Source organism: Myotis nattereri, assembly GCF_964212035.1.
Source record: "Myotis nattereri genome assembly, chromosome: 1".
NCBI classification, from domain to species: Eukaryota; Metazoa; Chordata; class Mammalia; order Chiroptera; family Vespertilionidae; genus Myotis; species Myotis nattereri.
Window position 1 is genome coordinate 129001784 of NC_138075.1, and position 18374 is coordinate 129020157.

The 18374-nt window shown below is 46.1% G+C and overlaps 1 protein-coding gene across 1 annotated transcript in view; it reads right to left on the reverse strand.

Annotated features, from left to right (window-relative positions):
• The window catches only part of LOC308523033 (uncharacterized protein), a 128250-nt gene extending 112319 nt beyond the window's left edge, over positions 1-15931 (reverse strand). Inside the window, exon 1 of the mRNA XM_081096692.1 lies at positions 15651-15931. Within this exon, the coding sequence (XP_080952818.1) occupies positions 15651-15747 (97 nt within the window). The 5' untranslated portion in view covers positions 15748-15931. The remainder of the gene's footprint in view (positions 1-15650) is intronic.
• Positions 15932-18374: the final 2443 nt, after the last annotated feature.

Here is an 18374-nt window from a genome sequence, read left to right on the forward strand (position 1 = left end):
CTGGCCCACCTTCCCAGGGACACGGGAGAAAAGGCAGCTCCGGGCAGAGCTGCTATTATCTGGGTGTGGTGCAAAGCTGTGGTTTGGTGTTTGGTTTTTTTTCATGTCTTAAGGATTGTGTATCTTCACTTTAAAAATATTTTTCTATTTGTTAACATTCCTTTAAAAATTTTTTAAATTACACTCATTGGGGCAACATCGCTTAATACCAGTGTATACATCTCAGGCATTCAGTCCTATCACACACCATCTGTATGTTGCAGTATGTGCTCACCCCCAAAGCCAAGTCTCCTTCCGCCACCATATATCTGCCCCCTTGCTCCCTTCTTGCTCCTCCCCCTCCCCCTTTGGTAATCACTATTCTGTTGTCTGGGTCTGTGAGTTTGAAAACCATGTCTTTTGAATAGAGCAATTCATTCCTCCTTAAAAAAATATGGGACTCTACATCTCTGAGTAACATAGTCAATTATTATTTCTTTAAACCAGGGGTGGGGAACTTTTTTACTGCCAAGGGCCATTTGGACATTTAGAACATCACTCAAGGGCCATACAAAATTATCAATTTAAAAATTAGCCTGCTATATTTGGTCAAACATTTAATTAACTCACCCCTAATGCCTTGGTGGGGCCAGACCAAATGATTTCTCAGGCCTTATACGGCTCGTGGGCCAGACATCCCCCACCCCTGGTTTAAACAAGCCCCATAAAGCAAGCGATAAATGACTTATTAAAGATACCATTTGCATAAAACTAAACACCACACTAACATAAAACTGAAAAAAAACATGCAAGCTTTAAAGTTTATAATAGTCATACTCCATTTAAAAAGAAACAGTATGAGAAAGTAGTTCAATATCAAGTGCAAACTGGAGCCAGGGCAGTATTGGTATTCCTGTTGCTCCCTGAAATAGTTTTTTTGGGTCAGAAATACACAGTGTGATTGGAGATGGCCTACGGGCAGATTAAAGATAATGGAACCGAAAGTCCACAATGAGGATCACTGAGAGCTATGAACAGTTTATGTACACAATAAATATTCTCATTATATAAATGTGCAACCAAGTGAACACTTACCTAGAAAAAGACAAGCAATGTCCCTTACACACAACACATAAATGTACTAATCCAGCCACTTCTTTTGAAGCTAGGCTTTGACTAAGGGAAGAATAAATTCTTGAGGTAGCTTGCTTAAGTTAAAAATATAAGGAGAAAGTAGCAGCTCTTTACCTGTTGGCAGGAGTGGTGGCAGCATAGCATAAGGTGTATGCAAGTAGCTTGATCTGATGGACAGCTCCCTGGGCCAATCTCCCCTATCTCTGATGTGTGTGGAGATAGAAAGACTTGAAACAGTATGGCCCACCGACCACTAGCATGGCAAGAGCTGCAGCATCTTAGAGGCCACACCAGAACCACTGCACCAGAATCTGAAAGTGGGTTGTATCCATGTTGAAGTTTGGGAAGCAGTGGTTGGGAGAGCAAGATCAGCTGGCCTTCTCTGTAGGGTGGCCCCACAACCAGAGGTAATAGGAAGGCCAGGCAAGTTACCAAGTACTGCTTTCATTATATTACATTTCATTGTTAACATTGTTTTGTTTTACCTACCTTTTCTCTAGAGTAACAGAGCTTTATCCATAAGTCTTAACTTCATCCATAAGTCTTTATCCATAAGTCTTAGTTTTATTATATATTTTTTATTTTTGTGTGACCACTGTGAATTGACTAGGTAGCAAACCAGTGTTTCACAGTGAGCTAGGAAGTCACTGAAAGCATTACCTAAAAAATGACGTGTAGTCAGAACCACACAGAAGGGGCTATGGCTGGTGCCACAGAGCGCACAGAACAAGGCTGTATGCACAGCTGCACGCTGGACAGGTGTTCCATGACAGGCTTACATCCACGTGTTACACGAGTTTCCAGCTGGAACAGCAGTCCCACTAACTGAGTAGATAACTGCATCCACTACACTGCCAACTTCTGAAGAGTGGGGATCATGGATCTGTTTTATACTGTCTGACCAACAGTAGGAAGGAGTCAAAAAACACAGACGAACAGGTGAAAAAGTAGCATGGAAACCCAGGTTCATGCTACAATACTCTGCCTCTTCCCTTTCAATTCCTGCAAAGGCAGGAAGCTCCAACCCATTCCTGATTGCCAAGAAGTTACTCCCCAATTGTGAGGTCTCTGCTATGGCTCCCGTGAAGACCGTTGGAGGGGCTTCTTTCCCTTCACTACGCGAATTAGCATCCACTTCCTCATCTTGAAGACACTTGGAGGACTCGGACAGATAAAAACAGCACATTCAACAGATATATATATATATACTAGAGGCCCAGTGCACAAAAATTTGTGCACTCAGGGCGGGGGGGGGGGGAGGGGTCCCCTCAGCTCGGCCTGTGCCCTCTCGCAGTCTGGGACCCCTCGGGAGATAACGACCTGCTGGCTTAGGCCTGCTCCCGGGTGGTAGAGGGCAGGCCCAATCCCTAGGTGCACCCCCTGGTTGGGCTCAGAGCAGGGCCGATTGGGGAGTTGGGGTGCCGCCCCCTGTCATGCACAGAGCAGGGCAGATTGGGAGGTTGCGATGCCACTCTCAGTCATGCTCAGGATAGGGCCGATTGGGGGGTTGGGGCACCGGCCCGTCACACTCAAGGTAGGGTCGATGGGGAGGTTGCGGCGCCACCCCCTGTCACTCACAGAGCAGGGCCCATCGGGGGGGTTGGGGCTCCGTACCCTGTCACGCACAGAGCAGGATCGATCAGGGGGTTGGGGAGCTCCCCCCTGTCACGCACAGAGCAGGGCTGATGAGGGGGTTGAGGAGCTCCCCCCTGTCACTCACAGAGTAGGGCTGATAGGGGAGTTGGGGCACCAACCACTGTCACACACAGAGCAGTGCGGATCAGGGGGTTTGGGCCCCGCACCCTGTCACACTCAGGGCAGGGCCGATGGGGAGGTTATGGCTCTACCACATCACACACAGAGCAGGGCCTGTGGGGGGCAGATGGGGCGTCGCCCTCTATCACCCACAGAGCCGGGCCGATCAGGGGGTTGGGGCGCCGCCACTCTCACACTCAGGGCAGGGCTGATGGGGAGGTTATGGCTCTACCCCGTCACACACAGAGCAGGGCCCGTGGGGGGAGGGGGGGGGGGTTGGGGCGCTGCAGCCTGTCACACACAGAGCCGCAGGGCGATCAGGGGGTTGGGGAGCTCCCCCCTATCAGGCACAGAGCAGGGCTGATCAGGGGGTTGGGGCACCTTCCACTGTCACAAACAGAGCAGGGCGAATAGGGAGGTTGTGGCCCCGGCCCCTGTCACACAAAGACCCGCAGGGCGATCAGGGGGTTTGGGCGCTGCCCCCTTTCACGCTGATCCTGGTGCCGGGAGACATCGTGGCTCCGCTGATCCCGGTGCTGGGAGGCATATTACCCTTTTACTATATAGGATAGAGGCCTGGTGCACGGGTGGGGGCCGGCTGGTTTGCCCTGAAGGGTGTCCTGGATCAGGGTGGGGGTCCCCACTGGGGTGCCTGGCCAGCCTGGATGAGGGGATGATGGCTGTTCGCAGCTGGTCACACACTCTTCAGTGTGGGGGTCCCCACTGGGGTGCCTGGCCAGTCTGGGTGAGGGGCTGAGGGCTGTTTTCAGGCTGGCGGGTAACTGAAGCTCCCAACCGCTCCTGTTTTTCTTTTTTTTTTTATTCTGGGCCAGCTTTAGCTCTGAGGCTTGGCTCCAGCTCTTAGGCTTCGGCTGCTGAAAGCAGGTATCTGGTTTGTTTGGGTTCTATAATCGAAACACTGTTTCAACTCCAGCTCTGAGATCCCAGCTGGCTTAAAGCAGGTTTCTGGGGTTTTGTTTAGCTTCTATATTTGTAACAATGTTTCAAACTGCAAGCTCAGAGGCCGGCAGCGGCAGGCGGGGAACGTTGGAGTCCTCCGTTACTGAAGCAAGCAAGCCTCATGTTCGTTTCAAGCTGCCTGGCTGCCAACCGCCATCTTGGCTGGCAGTTAATTTGCATATCGCCCTGATTAGCCAATGGGAAGGGTAGCAGATGTACGGCTAATTACCATGTTTCTCTTTTATTAGATAGGATATATCCCAAGATTGGGTATAAGTGGTTATTTTCAACGTTTCTTTCTTCTGCTGCTATATGGACTTTACAGAGGTTGAACTTTTTGTGCCCTTTTGGTAGCTGTGATGCTACCCCATTAGCCCAACTGAAAAAAAGCAGGAACAAGAACGAGGAAAGAAAGTAAGGGAGAGATAGCGAGACATCAATGATGAGAGAGAAACATTGATTGGCTGCCTCCTGCACACCCCCTACTGGGGATCAAGCCCCCAACCAGGGTATGTGTCCTGACTGGGAATCGAACTGTGACCTCCTTGTTCATAGGTCGATGCTCAACCACTGAGCATCACTGGATGGGCTATGTGACTTATTTTAATAAAACATCAAAAAATTTAAAAATTCTACATTAAAACACTGTTTAAAAAATAAACATAATGGTAAAATCTTAATTTTAATTTCTAAAAGTACTCCAATACTCTTCAAACACTAGAGCCATTTATAGCTGGAAAATAAATGTATGTGCTATACTATCTGTCTGCCTACCTATCTATCTGCCCACCAAAATGGCTAAAGTTAAAAAAAATTAACACCACCAAATGTTAGTGAGAATGTGGAGCAAAAGAAATTCTCACACATTTCGTGTGTGTGTGTGTGTGCATGTGTGTGTGAAAGAAAGATACAACCAATTCAGAAAAAGGTCTAGCAGTTTCTTATGAAACTAAACATTCACCTATAACCCCAAAATTCCTCTCCACATTTTCCCAAGAGCAATGACAACATATGTCCACAGAACTGCATAAAAATGTTCATAGCACTACATTTACAACAGAGAAACTTTTGTCTATCAATAGGAAAATGGATAAGCAAACTGTAGAACAGTCATACAGAAGAATCCTATTCATCAATAAGAAACAATCTCCTGATAAAAGCAACAAACGGATGGATCTCAAAAGACATAGTGACTAAGAGAAGCCAGAGTACATAATGTATTTATATGAAGTTTTAGAATAGGCATAAAGGTAATCTATAGTGGAAAAAACCAGAACAGAGTTTTCCCCTAAGGCAGTGGTCGGCAAACTCATTAGTCAACAGAGCCAAATATCAACAGTACTTCTTCAAAATAGACTCGCCCAGGCCGTAAACCGACTTCTGCGCATGGGCCACGAAGCTTCAATCGCACTGTACGCGCGCCCGCATGTGGTATTTTGTGGAAGAGCCACACTCAAGGGGCCAAAGAGCCGCATATGGCTCAAGAGCCGCAGTTTGGCGACCACGGCCCTAAGGGATAAGGCAGAGATTTACTGAGAAGGGACATGGAGGAACTTTCTGAAAGGATGGTAATATTCTGTTTCATGATGGCATTTGGGGTTGCGCAGATGTATGCATTTGTCAACACAAGATGTGTAAGTTTCCTTGTATGTAAATTTCCCTATGAGAAAAAAATCATAAATAAATACCTTGAACACTAATGAAGGACATGCTTGCTGCAGTATTTCAAGGAAAGACCACTGACAGCTGAGACATACTTTAAAATGCATCAACAAATAAGATGGATTAATGACTAGACAAAAGAATGAACAAACTATAGATAAGAAATGAAGCAGGTAAAATGTTAGTTGTATGTAAGTGGTGAGGATGGGTACTCACCGTAAAATTTTCATTTTTTTTAATATGGCCATTTTCACAAAATAAGTTAAAAGTAATGTTATCGTCCTACAACAGCATCATTTAAACATTTATTTTCTAGATCACTGCATAAGCAAAGAGAAACTACGCAGCTTTTTTTCTTTTTGAGTGAAAAAGATTAAAGTTTTACATGGAAGTTCAAATACCAAATCAATACACGTACACTTACTTCACAGTCAATAAAGCCCTCACTTGATGCCAAAGGAGAACAAGGGCATCTCATCAGGCGTTACAAATCCAAACACACCTGAAGGACTGTTTTCCAAATAACCACGTCTTTCCCTAGCCCGCCTCTCCAAGTGATGGGTTCTAACGAGTCTCTCTTGTTATAGAAGCAAATGCTAACAGACTTGGAACACAGCCCAGAAGATTTCCCCACTCCCAGCTGGGGGTAACCCTAAACTCCACCCTGTTGCGCCGGACCTCCCTCAAGAGCTCATCAGAGTTATTTGTGTGAATTTCTTATCGTTTCTACACAACTGAATCCCCCACAGCACCAAGCACAGAACTCGGCTCTCTGGAGCTGTGCAGTAAATCACTGTTCAGGTTGTTTTCCATGGTTTATGGTAAAGGCAAACAGGGACCGCACACGGGGTAAATTTGTCTATCTGCATTAAAAAAAATGATGTAACTTCTCTGGGCCTCAAATTCCTCTGCTATAATGTGAGAATGATATTTACACCCACAGGATTGATGTGACTATTATATAAGGTAACCCACTCAGGTCCTTCGCGTTGTGCCTCACATGCAGTAAGACCCTATACATGTTTGCTAATCATTATTATTTCTTCGTATCTAGGTGAATGAAGCTGAGAGTGCCTGTTACTATTAATTACACTGATTTAACATTAAGGGTAGCTTAGATACCTAAATATTTACCATTCAAAGAATTTAGTATATTAGTTACCAAAATAAACCTTTCTTCCAGGTTTTCAGGGTCAAAATACAAAAACTCAGGACCACTTTAAATACAGTATTTGGTAGCAAATAAGCTGCTTCAGGTTTTCCTTGCATATGGGTCCACAGAATTTAGAACTTAGTCCATGGAGTTGACCATCTAAAGTCTCAGGGCAAGAAGGGACACCGAAGTCACTCATCCAAACCCTTCTCCAGACTCATTGAAAGGACCCTCTGCAGTCCTCTTCGCTATTCTCAACCTCCCCTATGGCGGGAGATCTGCTTTGCCCATCCCTCAACCCACTGGAGCTCCACTGACCCACCCTCCACATTATGGCAGAGTGAGTCCCCTAAAGACTCCCACATCCTCACTTCTGGAACCTGCCAATGTGTTACATTAAATGGCAAAAGGGACTGTAGAGGTTAACTAAGGTCATAGAGTGTAAGAGGGAGATTTTCCTGGATTGTTCAGAAGGTTCAAACTAATCACCTGCGCCCTTAAATGCAAAGAACTTTCTTTAGTTGTGGTTAGAGAGACAGGGTGGAAGAGATGTCCGAGAGACGTGCTCTGTGAGTACTGGACCTGATGTTGCTGTCTTGGCAAAGGAAGGGACAACGCGGGGAAGAATACAAGTGGCCCTAAGGAGCAAGAAAGGCTCCCACAGCCAGCAACGACACAGGGACCTCGGCCCTCTATCCGCAAGGAAATGAATTCTGACCATTTGAATGAGTTTGGAAGCAAATTCTTCCCAGAGCCTGCAAAAAGGAGCATGGCCCTACTGATGCTTTGATTTTGGCCTAGTGAGACTCTAAGCAGAGTGACCTGAGCTGTGCTGTGCTCAAACTTCCCACCCATGGAAACTGTGGGGTAGTAATGAGTGCTGTTTCCAGCTGTTATATTTCGATACTCTGTGAGGGCAGCAACAGAGAACTAATGCAATAATCCTTAAAATATCTGAGGTTCCCTAAATGGTCTCCCTACATCTTTTTTGTTCTAAATCACACATTCTCTAGGATGGCCCATCTTTCCTAAATTAGACTTTGAGGCCACCTTTTTGATCTGCCTTGCTTTTAACAACATGCCCGAAGCCCTCCAACCAATCAATTTAGTTCAGCTCTTCTGGGGCTGAGCCTGTGATGGCTAACAAGGAGGAGCTTCTGTTGGAGGGCTGTGTGACCACAGGGGCCTGCAGGTCCAGCCCAGTACTCACCAATGTCATGGAAGGACAATCATATGACATGCATCATGACAAAGCCAAGAGGCCTGATTTCAAGCTCTCCTTTGAATGTGCTGTGGAGGTTCAATCAATCTTAAATCTGGCATCTAGGACCAAATACAATCCTTCAGGTATGGTCCCACCAGCACATGACACAACAGAATTATGTCCTAATCTGGTTTCTAAAAACTAGGCGTTCACCAGGGTATCCCAAGACCACTCTGGCAGGGTTGGTAACCAAGTCATATTTTTCTACTCACTTTATACTTGGTCACCTACAAGATTCAAGTCTTTTTTTTTTTTAATTAGATTTCTTCCTATCTTGAAATTTTGTTAACTTTAATGCATTCTTGGAGTTTACCATCTAAACTGCCCGCAGAGTTCTTTTTTAACCTAAATTTTGCAACAGATTGAATGCTTGTGTTCCCCAAAATCTGTATGTTGAAACCTAATCCTTAATGTTATTGTATTTGAAAGTGGTGCCTTGCGGGTGATTATGTGAGGGTGGAGACCATATGAATGGAATTAGTGACCACATGTGAAGACACAAAGCTCCCTTGCTCCTTCTACTATGTGAGAACATATCAAAAAGATGGCTGTCTATTAACCACCCTGATCAGACACCAAATCTGCCAGTGCCTTGATCTTGGACTTCCCAGCCTTCAAAACTGTGAGAAATAAATTTTTGTTGATTATAAGCCACCCAGTCAACGGCATTCTGTTACAGCAGCCTGGATAGACTAAAACACCCCCTTTTCACCTTTGCTTCATTAGAAAGTATAATCAGCCCTAGCTGGTTTGGCTCAGTGGATAGAGCGTCGGCCTGTGGACTGAAGGGTCCCAGGTTCGATTCTGGTCAAGGGCATGTACCTTGGTTGCGGGCACATCCCCAGTAGGGGTGTGCAGGAGGCAGCTAATCAATGTTTCTCTCTCATTGATGTTTTTAACTCTCTATCCCTCTCCTTTCCTCTCTGTAAAAAATCAATAAAAATACATTTTTTAAAAAAGAAAGTATAATCAATTTCCCAGAAATGTACTCATCCAAATCCTTAATAAAATATTATTAATAAACTATAAATTATTAGCCTGATAATAATCACACAATGAAATTAAGAAGAAATGAAATGTTAACAAAGTATTAAGATCCAAGTTACATGTGCTTTAATTATTTCTGCTAAAAGAAATTTCTATTAGAAAGTGCTTTTATTGTGCTGACCTTCTCTCAAGAGGAGAGATATAAGCTGTAACTGGTACAAAGGAAACAAACCACAACCACACCCTAATCTCAATAGCATGGAGAGGAAGAGGGTGAACTTCAACCATTGAAACTCTGCAACCAATTATGTTTTGAAATCAGAAGTCTTACTAATCTGACTCACCTTACTGACTGAGGATAGTTTTAATGTCTTTAGTTCAGCTCTGTCAAAACCGCATTAAAAATCACATTAAAAATATCCCTCTCTATGTGAATTCACTACTTTTTCTACTCAAATTCTGAGTTCAAGAAAGTAAATTCAAGCAAATGAAATGTTCATCTGACTTGGAAATAGTTGTCTTTCCTCATAAACTCATGCTTCTCTATCCCTTTAGGGTACAGGGTAAAACAAAACAAACTAATCTTTTATAAACTCAATACTAACCTCAAGCTTTCTTCTCCTCAGCCAACTTTTCCTATGCCATTTGCCAGGAAAATATTTGAATATGTGTTTATATGTTTTACTTGTGAAATATTTGATGAACATATTAAATCTATATTTGGTCATATATATTTTTTTAATTCTCACCTGAAGATATGTTTAGAGAGAGGAAGAGAGGAAGAGAAATCGATGTGAGAGAAACATCGATCGGTTGCCTCCCATACATGCCCTGACCTGGGATGGAACCCACAACCTAGGTATGTGCCCTGACTGGGAATTGAACCTGAAACCTTTTTGGTGTATGGGATGATGCTCCAAACAACTGAGCCACCTGGCCAGGGCTTTATTTGATCATCTTATCTCCCTATGCAATTTAAGTAATATGAGCTTTATACAATTGTGTCTGTAATTATTTTATTCAGAACATCATATGACATTGGAAACCACTATAGAACCAATATTTTCCAATCTATGTAGTCACTGCTTAAATATCTGATCATTAAAAGGAGCTTTCTTACAATTTTCAGGAACACTCTAGGAAATAAAACTTCCTGTGTCTGACTATGGATAAATTCTTTTTTTAAAAAATTTTTTAATTGATTTCAGAGAGGAAGGGAGAGGGAGAGATAGAAACGACAATGATGAGAATCATGATCGGCTGTCTCCTACTCGCCCCCTACTGGGGATTGAGCCTGCAACCCGGGCATGTGCCCTTGACCAGAATCGAACCTGGGACCCTTCAGTCCGTAGGCCAACACTCTATCCATTGAGCCAAACCGGCTAGGGCTGGATAAATTCTTGGAATATGCAAAAATAAACATTACAGACAATTAATAGCTGTATTTTTAGTCATTATTTAGTATTAGTTGGTTTGATCTTACTCAGGAAACTTGCCTAATTACATTAAAAGTATCTTAATGCCCTTACTTTATGAATTTATTTTTCCATTTCTTTTCCAATTGGATTGTAAAATATCACAGGGTAGAAACTTCTAAATAATCAAGCTTCCACAAAAATATACTGCCCCCCCTCCACACCACCCTTTTTTGTCTAATAAGTAGCATACTGTATTCATACAGCAGGTACTCAATACTGTACTTAGGATTTCAAGAGCAGAAAGGAGAATACAGCTATAGGTGAAGGGAAGCGAGGATGCACCAGCCACCCAGGGGGCAAGGAGGGAGACATTCCAGCTGGAGAAGACCATTCAAACTGGAGAAGAACCGATCAAGTTGGAAAAGGCAGGAAGACTGTAAAGGCCAGACTTAGTCATTAGACATACTTTGGGCAACATGAAAATACCAATGTTTCTGTAGGAAAGAGACATGACTAAAATGGTGTTTGAAGAGGGACATCATGGAAGAGATGTTGGACTGAAAGCACAGACTAAAACAGGGACCCTCTAGGATGAAGGTATGCAAAGTAGTGAAAATGAAGAGAACCGAATGAATGAACGTTTATGAGATATGTTGGGAAGATGAGTATGATACATTAACGAGTGGTAAGCTCTTCAGCCTTAAAATAACTGAGTGGTTCCTTCCCTTTCTCCATTATTTACTTACCTCTTTGGCCAAAGCCCTAAAATCAAGAAGATTCAAACTTCTCTCCATTCTTGAGTTCATTTCCTTGGGAAGAGACTCGAGCCAGGACACTTCATTATCCTTCTCCTTCTCCCAGCCCATAAGGTTTGAACCCCACACTAAGTTGCCAGTGACCCCTGCAGCTGCTACTCTGGGACCTGCCCACATGTCATATGTCTTCCTTCTCAGGACTCCACTGAACTGAATTCCCCTGCTCCCAGTGAGATGGAAAATACACAAGACAAGTGCAGTAGTTTCACACTTCCTGTATTCCCTACCAGGTGTGGTGTCAAGGATAACCCAGGTGTTTACGCTGCCTCTGCCCTCTGCCTGCAACTGTGTGTCCTCAATTGTTCATGTGGTCCAGGCCCAGAGTTGGCTGGACTCATCTGCCTAAGAGAGGCAGAGAAATATCAGCAGGGCTGTGCTGAGACTCTGAAACAACATGGGGGAGGCCATTCCAAGTTGGAGGGGGGACCCTACTGTTTCACTGTATGAAGGCATTGGGGGCCTATGGTGGCATTAAATCACAACTTTCTTTTACAACATTTATTACCAGTAGATATCTGTCAATAAAAATTTGAGCAAAGCTTAAAAGCAAGCAAGAGTTCTACTAGAGTGGCTTGTGGCTACACGTTCTTTCACAGGCGTGAACAATCCCAACTCTGGGAGGAATACGGAGGACTCACGCACCTTGTTACAAATAAAAGTCACATCTCACTGATCTAACCGGGGGAAAAATTAGTCCATTTGGTGGCTGTAATAAGGGTCCTGGAGGCAATCCTCAAAGATCCCCCACATCGCGCCAATTTGGCAGAATTTTGTTAAACAGATGCAAAAACTTCATGCATTTCTCCGTTACATTTAGTGGCTTGGACCCAAGAAGGAGTCTACACTCCACCATTACCCTGACTGTACAGGTGCAGCTCTTTCGTAATTCATGAGGATTAGGGTTTGTATTAGTTTCCTACAACCAATTACCACAATTCAGTGGCTTAAAACTACATGGATTTACTATTTTACAGTTCTAGAGGTCAGAAGCCCAGAATTACTATAATTGGGCTAAAGGGAAGATGTCGGCAAGGCAGCATCCTTCTGGAGGCTCCAGGGGAGAATCCGTTTCCTTGCCTTTTCAGGCTGTTAGAGGCCGCCTGCAGTCCTTGGCTCCCGGCCCCTCCTCCACCTTCACAGCCATCAATGTAGTACCCTCAGTCTCTCTCAGAGGCCACCTCTCTCTTGTGAGGATCGCTGTGATTATATTGGGTCCAATTGATAACCCAGACTATCCAAGATCCTTAAGTTAATCAATTCAGTGACGTTCCTTTGCCATGTCAAGTAATATATTCATAGGTTCCCCCTGATATCTTACGTCGCTTCATGGTCTTTCAACTGATCACCGTGCTCCAATAACTCAAATTTGAGTTTAGAACAGACCTCTCAGAGAGGAGAGACAACCAACCATTCACTTCAAATGTTATGACAGAGTGTAGCTTCTCTGAGATGAACAAAAAGTTAGCATATCATTGTAAAATTAGATAATGAGCTGTAACGTCAAGATCATACAGTAGAAGGCGGAGCCTGAAGTCCTTCACCCAACTCTGACCTCTCTCATGCATAAAAGTGCTGGGCTTCAAACATACATCCCTAAAGAGCACATCTGCACAGTTCACTGCTCTTCAAGGACAGCCCCCTCTATCAAGCCAGCCTCAATGCAGTTTGTAAGAGATGGAGAAAGGCAAAATTAGTCAATACTTCAGAATAGTAGTTTCTGTAACATTAAAAAAAGATACTATAAACACTTTGGAGCAAATGAGATGAAACAATAAAAATATGCAATCATGTTCTAGAACTAGTTCAAATTTGTGATCAGCAAAGCCTCACTGTGACAATTGTTGCTTTTGAAATCCCTTTGCTGATTCGAAGCAGCGACAGTAAGAAGAGAGAATCTGAAGCCAAACCTTAAATCTTATTTTGAATACATAAATAGTAAAATTGTGCCAAGAAGTTTTGCAAGATGTTAGTTTCCTCATAACATAGTAAAGATTAGTTTAATAAAGAAGGTGTCAATTAGTTCCAAGAATCTAATTAAAATACTGTAGTATATGATCTGTGTGTTCCAGGTCTCTAAGATTTTCCCAAGTAATTTCTAAGTCCGGTTGGTATACACTATCTGTGTGCACACAACACATATTAAAGTCTCAACAATGATTCAAATAAGTTTCAACAGTGAAAGTAAGTAAAACTACAAATTAGGTTTCAGAGAAGGTAAACATTGAAGTTTTCTTCTAAAAATGCGTGTTAATGATGACTGCATGTTGCACTACAATAGCGATTCTGTGCCACAGAATTTTGTAATTAGTTTATGTGTGCCTTGAGATGATAAAGGTTGAAAATTGCTGCACTAGTTTATGGACTAGCTGTCTTCAAACCTTCATCAATGCAGCACTGACCATGTGCAAAACAATCCACAAACTGTTGTGGGAAATGCAAAGTAAAATCAGATGCGGCAATTGTCTTCATTGTGTATGTGATCCAGAAGAGTAGAGAAAACTATGTAAATGTGTCAAGACGGCTTGAAGAACCCAGTGGGGTGAGAGTGACCTTAGAATGTCCAAGGAGATATTGTCCATTCCCATAAAATGATACTAGCTCGAAATCCAGATGCCAGGTAGTAAGACCCAACTTATGGCTCCTGGGCTCAACTCTTTAAAAAGCCATCCTTATCCAATCAAGGAAGTAATCTAGGTGGAAAAATATTCAACTTGATCACCCCATAGACTAAGATCCTCTTAGCCGTGGCATAAATATCCTCACAGGTTGATCATTTCTCTTCCACTTCACAGAACATTCCATTTCTGAGAGCTGAGTTACCTGATCTGAGTTTTAGCAATAAGATCTCTGTTAAATGTGGTCTCCAACCTACACTTAGTAGGTTTTATCATGACTTCTCCCCCTCCCCCCAGTTGAGGCCAACCAAGCCTTCCCCTATTTTACAAGTGCATGAACTTAAGATTACACGTCAAGTGCAAAACAAAAAATTCAACTCCTTCTTTGGAATTAATGGCCTCCTTGAAATGCAAGTATCATTCATTAAAATAGCTGATTCAAAGAGAGGTAGGGTATTAAGAGGATACAACTGAACACCAATGATCTAATGTCCTAAACATTCATTTCCTACATGAAGAGGAATGAGTCTTTTTGTACTGTATCAATGTCCCCCTTCCATAATATACACTACAAATTTATACATAATTCATCATTGTCACATTATACCGTAGCTATAGCAAAAGCAATGCATGAAAGAGATGCTGGCAAACGGTACAGCAAGGGATGGACATGAAAGCCTTTAATTCAACATGTAGGTAACAAACTAAACCCAGCAGCCTGTGGTGGAACCTTCCTCCCCGTCACATCATCAGGCTGAGTGGCCATCCAGGTTCTTTGCTCCGGTATTTGTTACATGGGAAGAGAGTTAGCATGAGGATGGGTAAGGCAGAGTCTGAGCAAGAGGACCCTGGATGGAGCGATCTTGGTCCATCCTGTCGGCAGGACTGACTTCACAGTTCACACACCTTTCTGCAAGGAGAGGACATGGCAAGGAGCTGGGGGGGGGGGGGGGGAGGGGGTTGGGGAGGGGGGTCGGACTGCAGGAGGCCTGTGGGAGACCTGGAGACCTGAGAGGCCCGGGGGAGGCCGGCAGCGGCGTCCTGCAGATGCTCCTCTGCGGCGGCCACAAATGCGTGCGTGCAAAGGAGGCTTCGCGCCCCCTCCTCCCCCCCGCAAATAAATTCGTATTTTAAAGACAAAAGGCTCGTGGCCTTTCTCAGAGGCGACCACATTACTTCCAGGGCTGGAAAGCAAATTTGCAGAGGCCAAAGATTAGACAAAAGGCAGGAGCTGGCGACATACAGACCTGGAAAGGGTTGTTGTTGATTTAAAGTGCTCAGGGCCTCCCAGTTCCAATTCTTCCTCCCCTTCCGGGAGCGATTCCTGGGCCGAGGAGGACACCCCTCAAGGCCTGGAGGAGACGTCGGACAGGGAGGAGGAGGAGACCCCCAAAACTTTCCCGAACTGCGGCAGGCCGGTGGCTGGCAGCAGCCGCGGACCCTGGAGTCCCCAATTGCAGGGGGCATCCCCGGGGCAGCGGCCACCCCCTCGCCACCACAACAAAAGGGCCGAGCGCAGCTGCCTTCGCGCCCGGGTTTCCAGCACCCGAGCCCCGAGCGGCGAGTGGGCGGCGCGACCCGGGGGCTGCCCCTGTCGCCGGGGCGAAGGAGGAGACGGAGCCGCGTGTCTGTGTCACGGCATAAAGAAAAGGACCTCCGGATGCACGCGAACGCGCCACCCGAAGCAGCAGAGCTGGTGCCACCCGCACCCCCACCTGTCCCCGGCCCCCCGGGAGCACAGGCTGCAGGCCCCAGGCGCCCCCGGGCGGCGCCGCCCCCTCCGGAGCGCAGCGCGGGGCTGCGGGCCCGGCTCCCCCGCCCGCGGCACAATGCGGCGCGGAGCCTCCCGCCGCCGCTGCGGCAGGCCGTGGCCACACAAAAGCCCGCCGCCGGCCGCCGCGCACCCACCTTGGGCTCCGGCGCCCGGATCCCGCAGCGTCTTGGTCACCGCCTTCCAGACGTGGCAGCCCAGCAGGCAGAGCAGGAGCGCCGCCGACCTGCCCATCTCCGCGCCAGGGGCCCCGGCCGGCTCGGCCCCGCCGACCACCGGGACGGAGCGGCGCGTCAGGGGCGGCGGGCGGCCGCGCCTGCCTCCATGTCGCCTGTCTGCGCGCGCCGGGCCCGCCGTCCAATTGGCCGCGCCCCCGCTCGGCGCGGCGCCCGGCTCCGCAGCCCCCCGCCGCTCCCTCCTCCGCGCACCCCGGTGGGTTCCCCGCAGCGCCGGCGCCGCGGCCCCGCCCACCCGCTAACCCCTCCGCGCCCCGCCCCGCCCGCGGGCGGCGGCCAATCCCCGGGCGCTGCTGCCACCTGGCGGCTGCCGCGCCGCGGGGAAGATCGAGCGCCCAGAGCCTGGCTCCCCGGGCACCTCCGTGCTCCCGCGATCCGAGCTGCTGCCGGTGCCCACACAGCCCGCATCCCCCCGTTCTCCGCCGCTTTGGAAAAACACACACCCGCTCTCAAGTCTGAGGCCTTCACACCTCGTTAACGGAGGGTCTCGGGCTGTGACCTGCCTCGGTGTCTTCGGGTTAACGCCATCCTGCGGCCATTCTTGTCTCAGTCCACCTCTGTTAGGTTTGACATCCAACCTGAAGGTCAACGGGAAGGGGATCCTAACCCGTATAAACTGCCCTTAGGCCCTCCGTGCCTGAGTGTTGACAGATGAACATCTTTAGGCTGAATTGTGCTTAGATATTTCTGGAAGGTTACAGTGGGCAGGAAATTTGCCTTGATTAAGGCTCTACTTTATCTTCACTATAATATGATCTAAGAGGTAGGTATTGTTATCCCCATTTATAGATGAGAAAATAGAGTCTAAGGAGGGTTAAGGAATTTGTCATTAGCATACAGCTGGTCAGCGGCAGAGCTAAGGTGCAAATAAAACAGGCTGCTCCCAAGGAGGAAGCTCTTCACAAACACCCAGGCTTCCCTTCAGCAGAGGCACACTCACCCCCCACCCCAACTTCCCATTCTCTCAACTTGCTCCCATCTGTGCATTCCTCCACACAACCCTTCATGACGCCCTGGACTCTCTCGACCCCACCTCCAACCAGCACTGCATTGACCCCAGGACCTCTGCAAGGGAGCAAGGCTCTAAGGAAATCCGCCCAGATCCCCACTCTGCCCAGTGCTGCGGCCAGAGGAGTGTTAGTACTGTAATTTTATTAACCAGGCATTAAGATGTGGCAGGCACTGTACCAAAAAGAGAATGAAGGGTGGCACTTGCCCAGTTGACTTATAATAGACAGAGTTGTGAGACACAATAAAAAACAGGAGGTGGAGAAGGCCATGTGGGTTTTATTGTCAACACAACCAATGCTACAATTAGTGCAAATTGCACACCTGCACATGGTAGCAAGTAGCCAGGAAGGCGGAAAGAAAACCCACAATTAGGAACTACCTTATTCCTCCTCCTTCTGACTTCCAGTGTCAGAGCCAGGGGCGGGAAGTGAACGGGATGATAGTCCAGCTCAGCCCTCAATTGCAGTTTGGGTGCCAGCCCACAGAGCATAGAGTCCTGGCGAGCTAGATGGCTGGGTGGAGGATGGCTTCATGGAGAAGGGCGGTCCCAAAGTTTTCAAGTCACTTTCTTGGCCTAGGGAGCTGCTTTTAAGTGCATACTGGAGTTGAAACTTCATGCTTAAAATATTTTTTAAAGTAGTCATTTTATTTTTTAAAATATGTTTTATTGATTTTTTACAGAGAGGAAGGGAGAGGGATAGAGAGTTAGAAACATCAATGAGAGAGAAACATGGGTCAGCTGCCTCCTGCACACCCCCTACTGGGGATGTGCCTGCAACAAAGGTACATGCCCTTGACCAGAATCAAACCTGAGACCCTGCAGTCCGCAGGCCAAACTGAGGCCTATCTCTATCCACTGAGCCAAACTGGTTAGGGCCATGCTTCAAGTATTTTGAGGATGTACCTTTTGTCAAGAGACAGGAGCAGCCTGAGGAGGCTGGGGGGTGTCAAGAACCAGGTTGATTTTGAGGAGATCACCTGGGGACTGCCACAAAATCCTGAGAACAGAAACGTAACATCTCACGAGGGAACGAAGGACCCTGTTAGAGTTGGGGTTCTTAAAATATACCGCTCTCACTGGCCTGGAAATGTGTCCAACTTACTTGGGTGGTGGTATTATTTCTATCCTACAGATAAACAAACTGAGGCTTCATGAAAAAATAATTTGCCCAAATATCTAGGTCTGATGCAGTCAATGCAATTTTCTATACCGTGTTACCCTAAGGATAAATTTCATGCAAATTACCTCCAGCTGTGTCCAAATGGTTTTAAACCTGTTGTAATCCCTGTAAGGTCTGATCTAGTTAATAGTATCTATTGAATGGGATTGTGCCCATGTCAGCTTCTTGGTTTTAATAATATATGTTACATTGGGGGGAGTTGGGTACAGGGAATAAGGGACCTCTCCTACTATATTTAGTAACTTCTCGTGAGTTCATAATTATTTCAAAATTTAAAAAAACACACCATAAAACTCTGCTCTGTACCACTTTTTATAAGCTTCACTGTTTACTCAAAACACTGGTGTTTGTGATCCTAGTCTGAAGTTCCAGTACTTATGGTAGTGCAAGTAGCCTTAGTAAGCATTAAATGATTAGTCTGATCAAGTTTGGG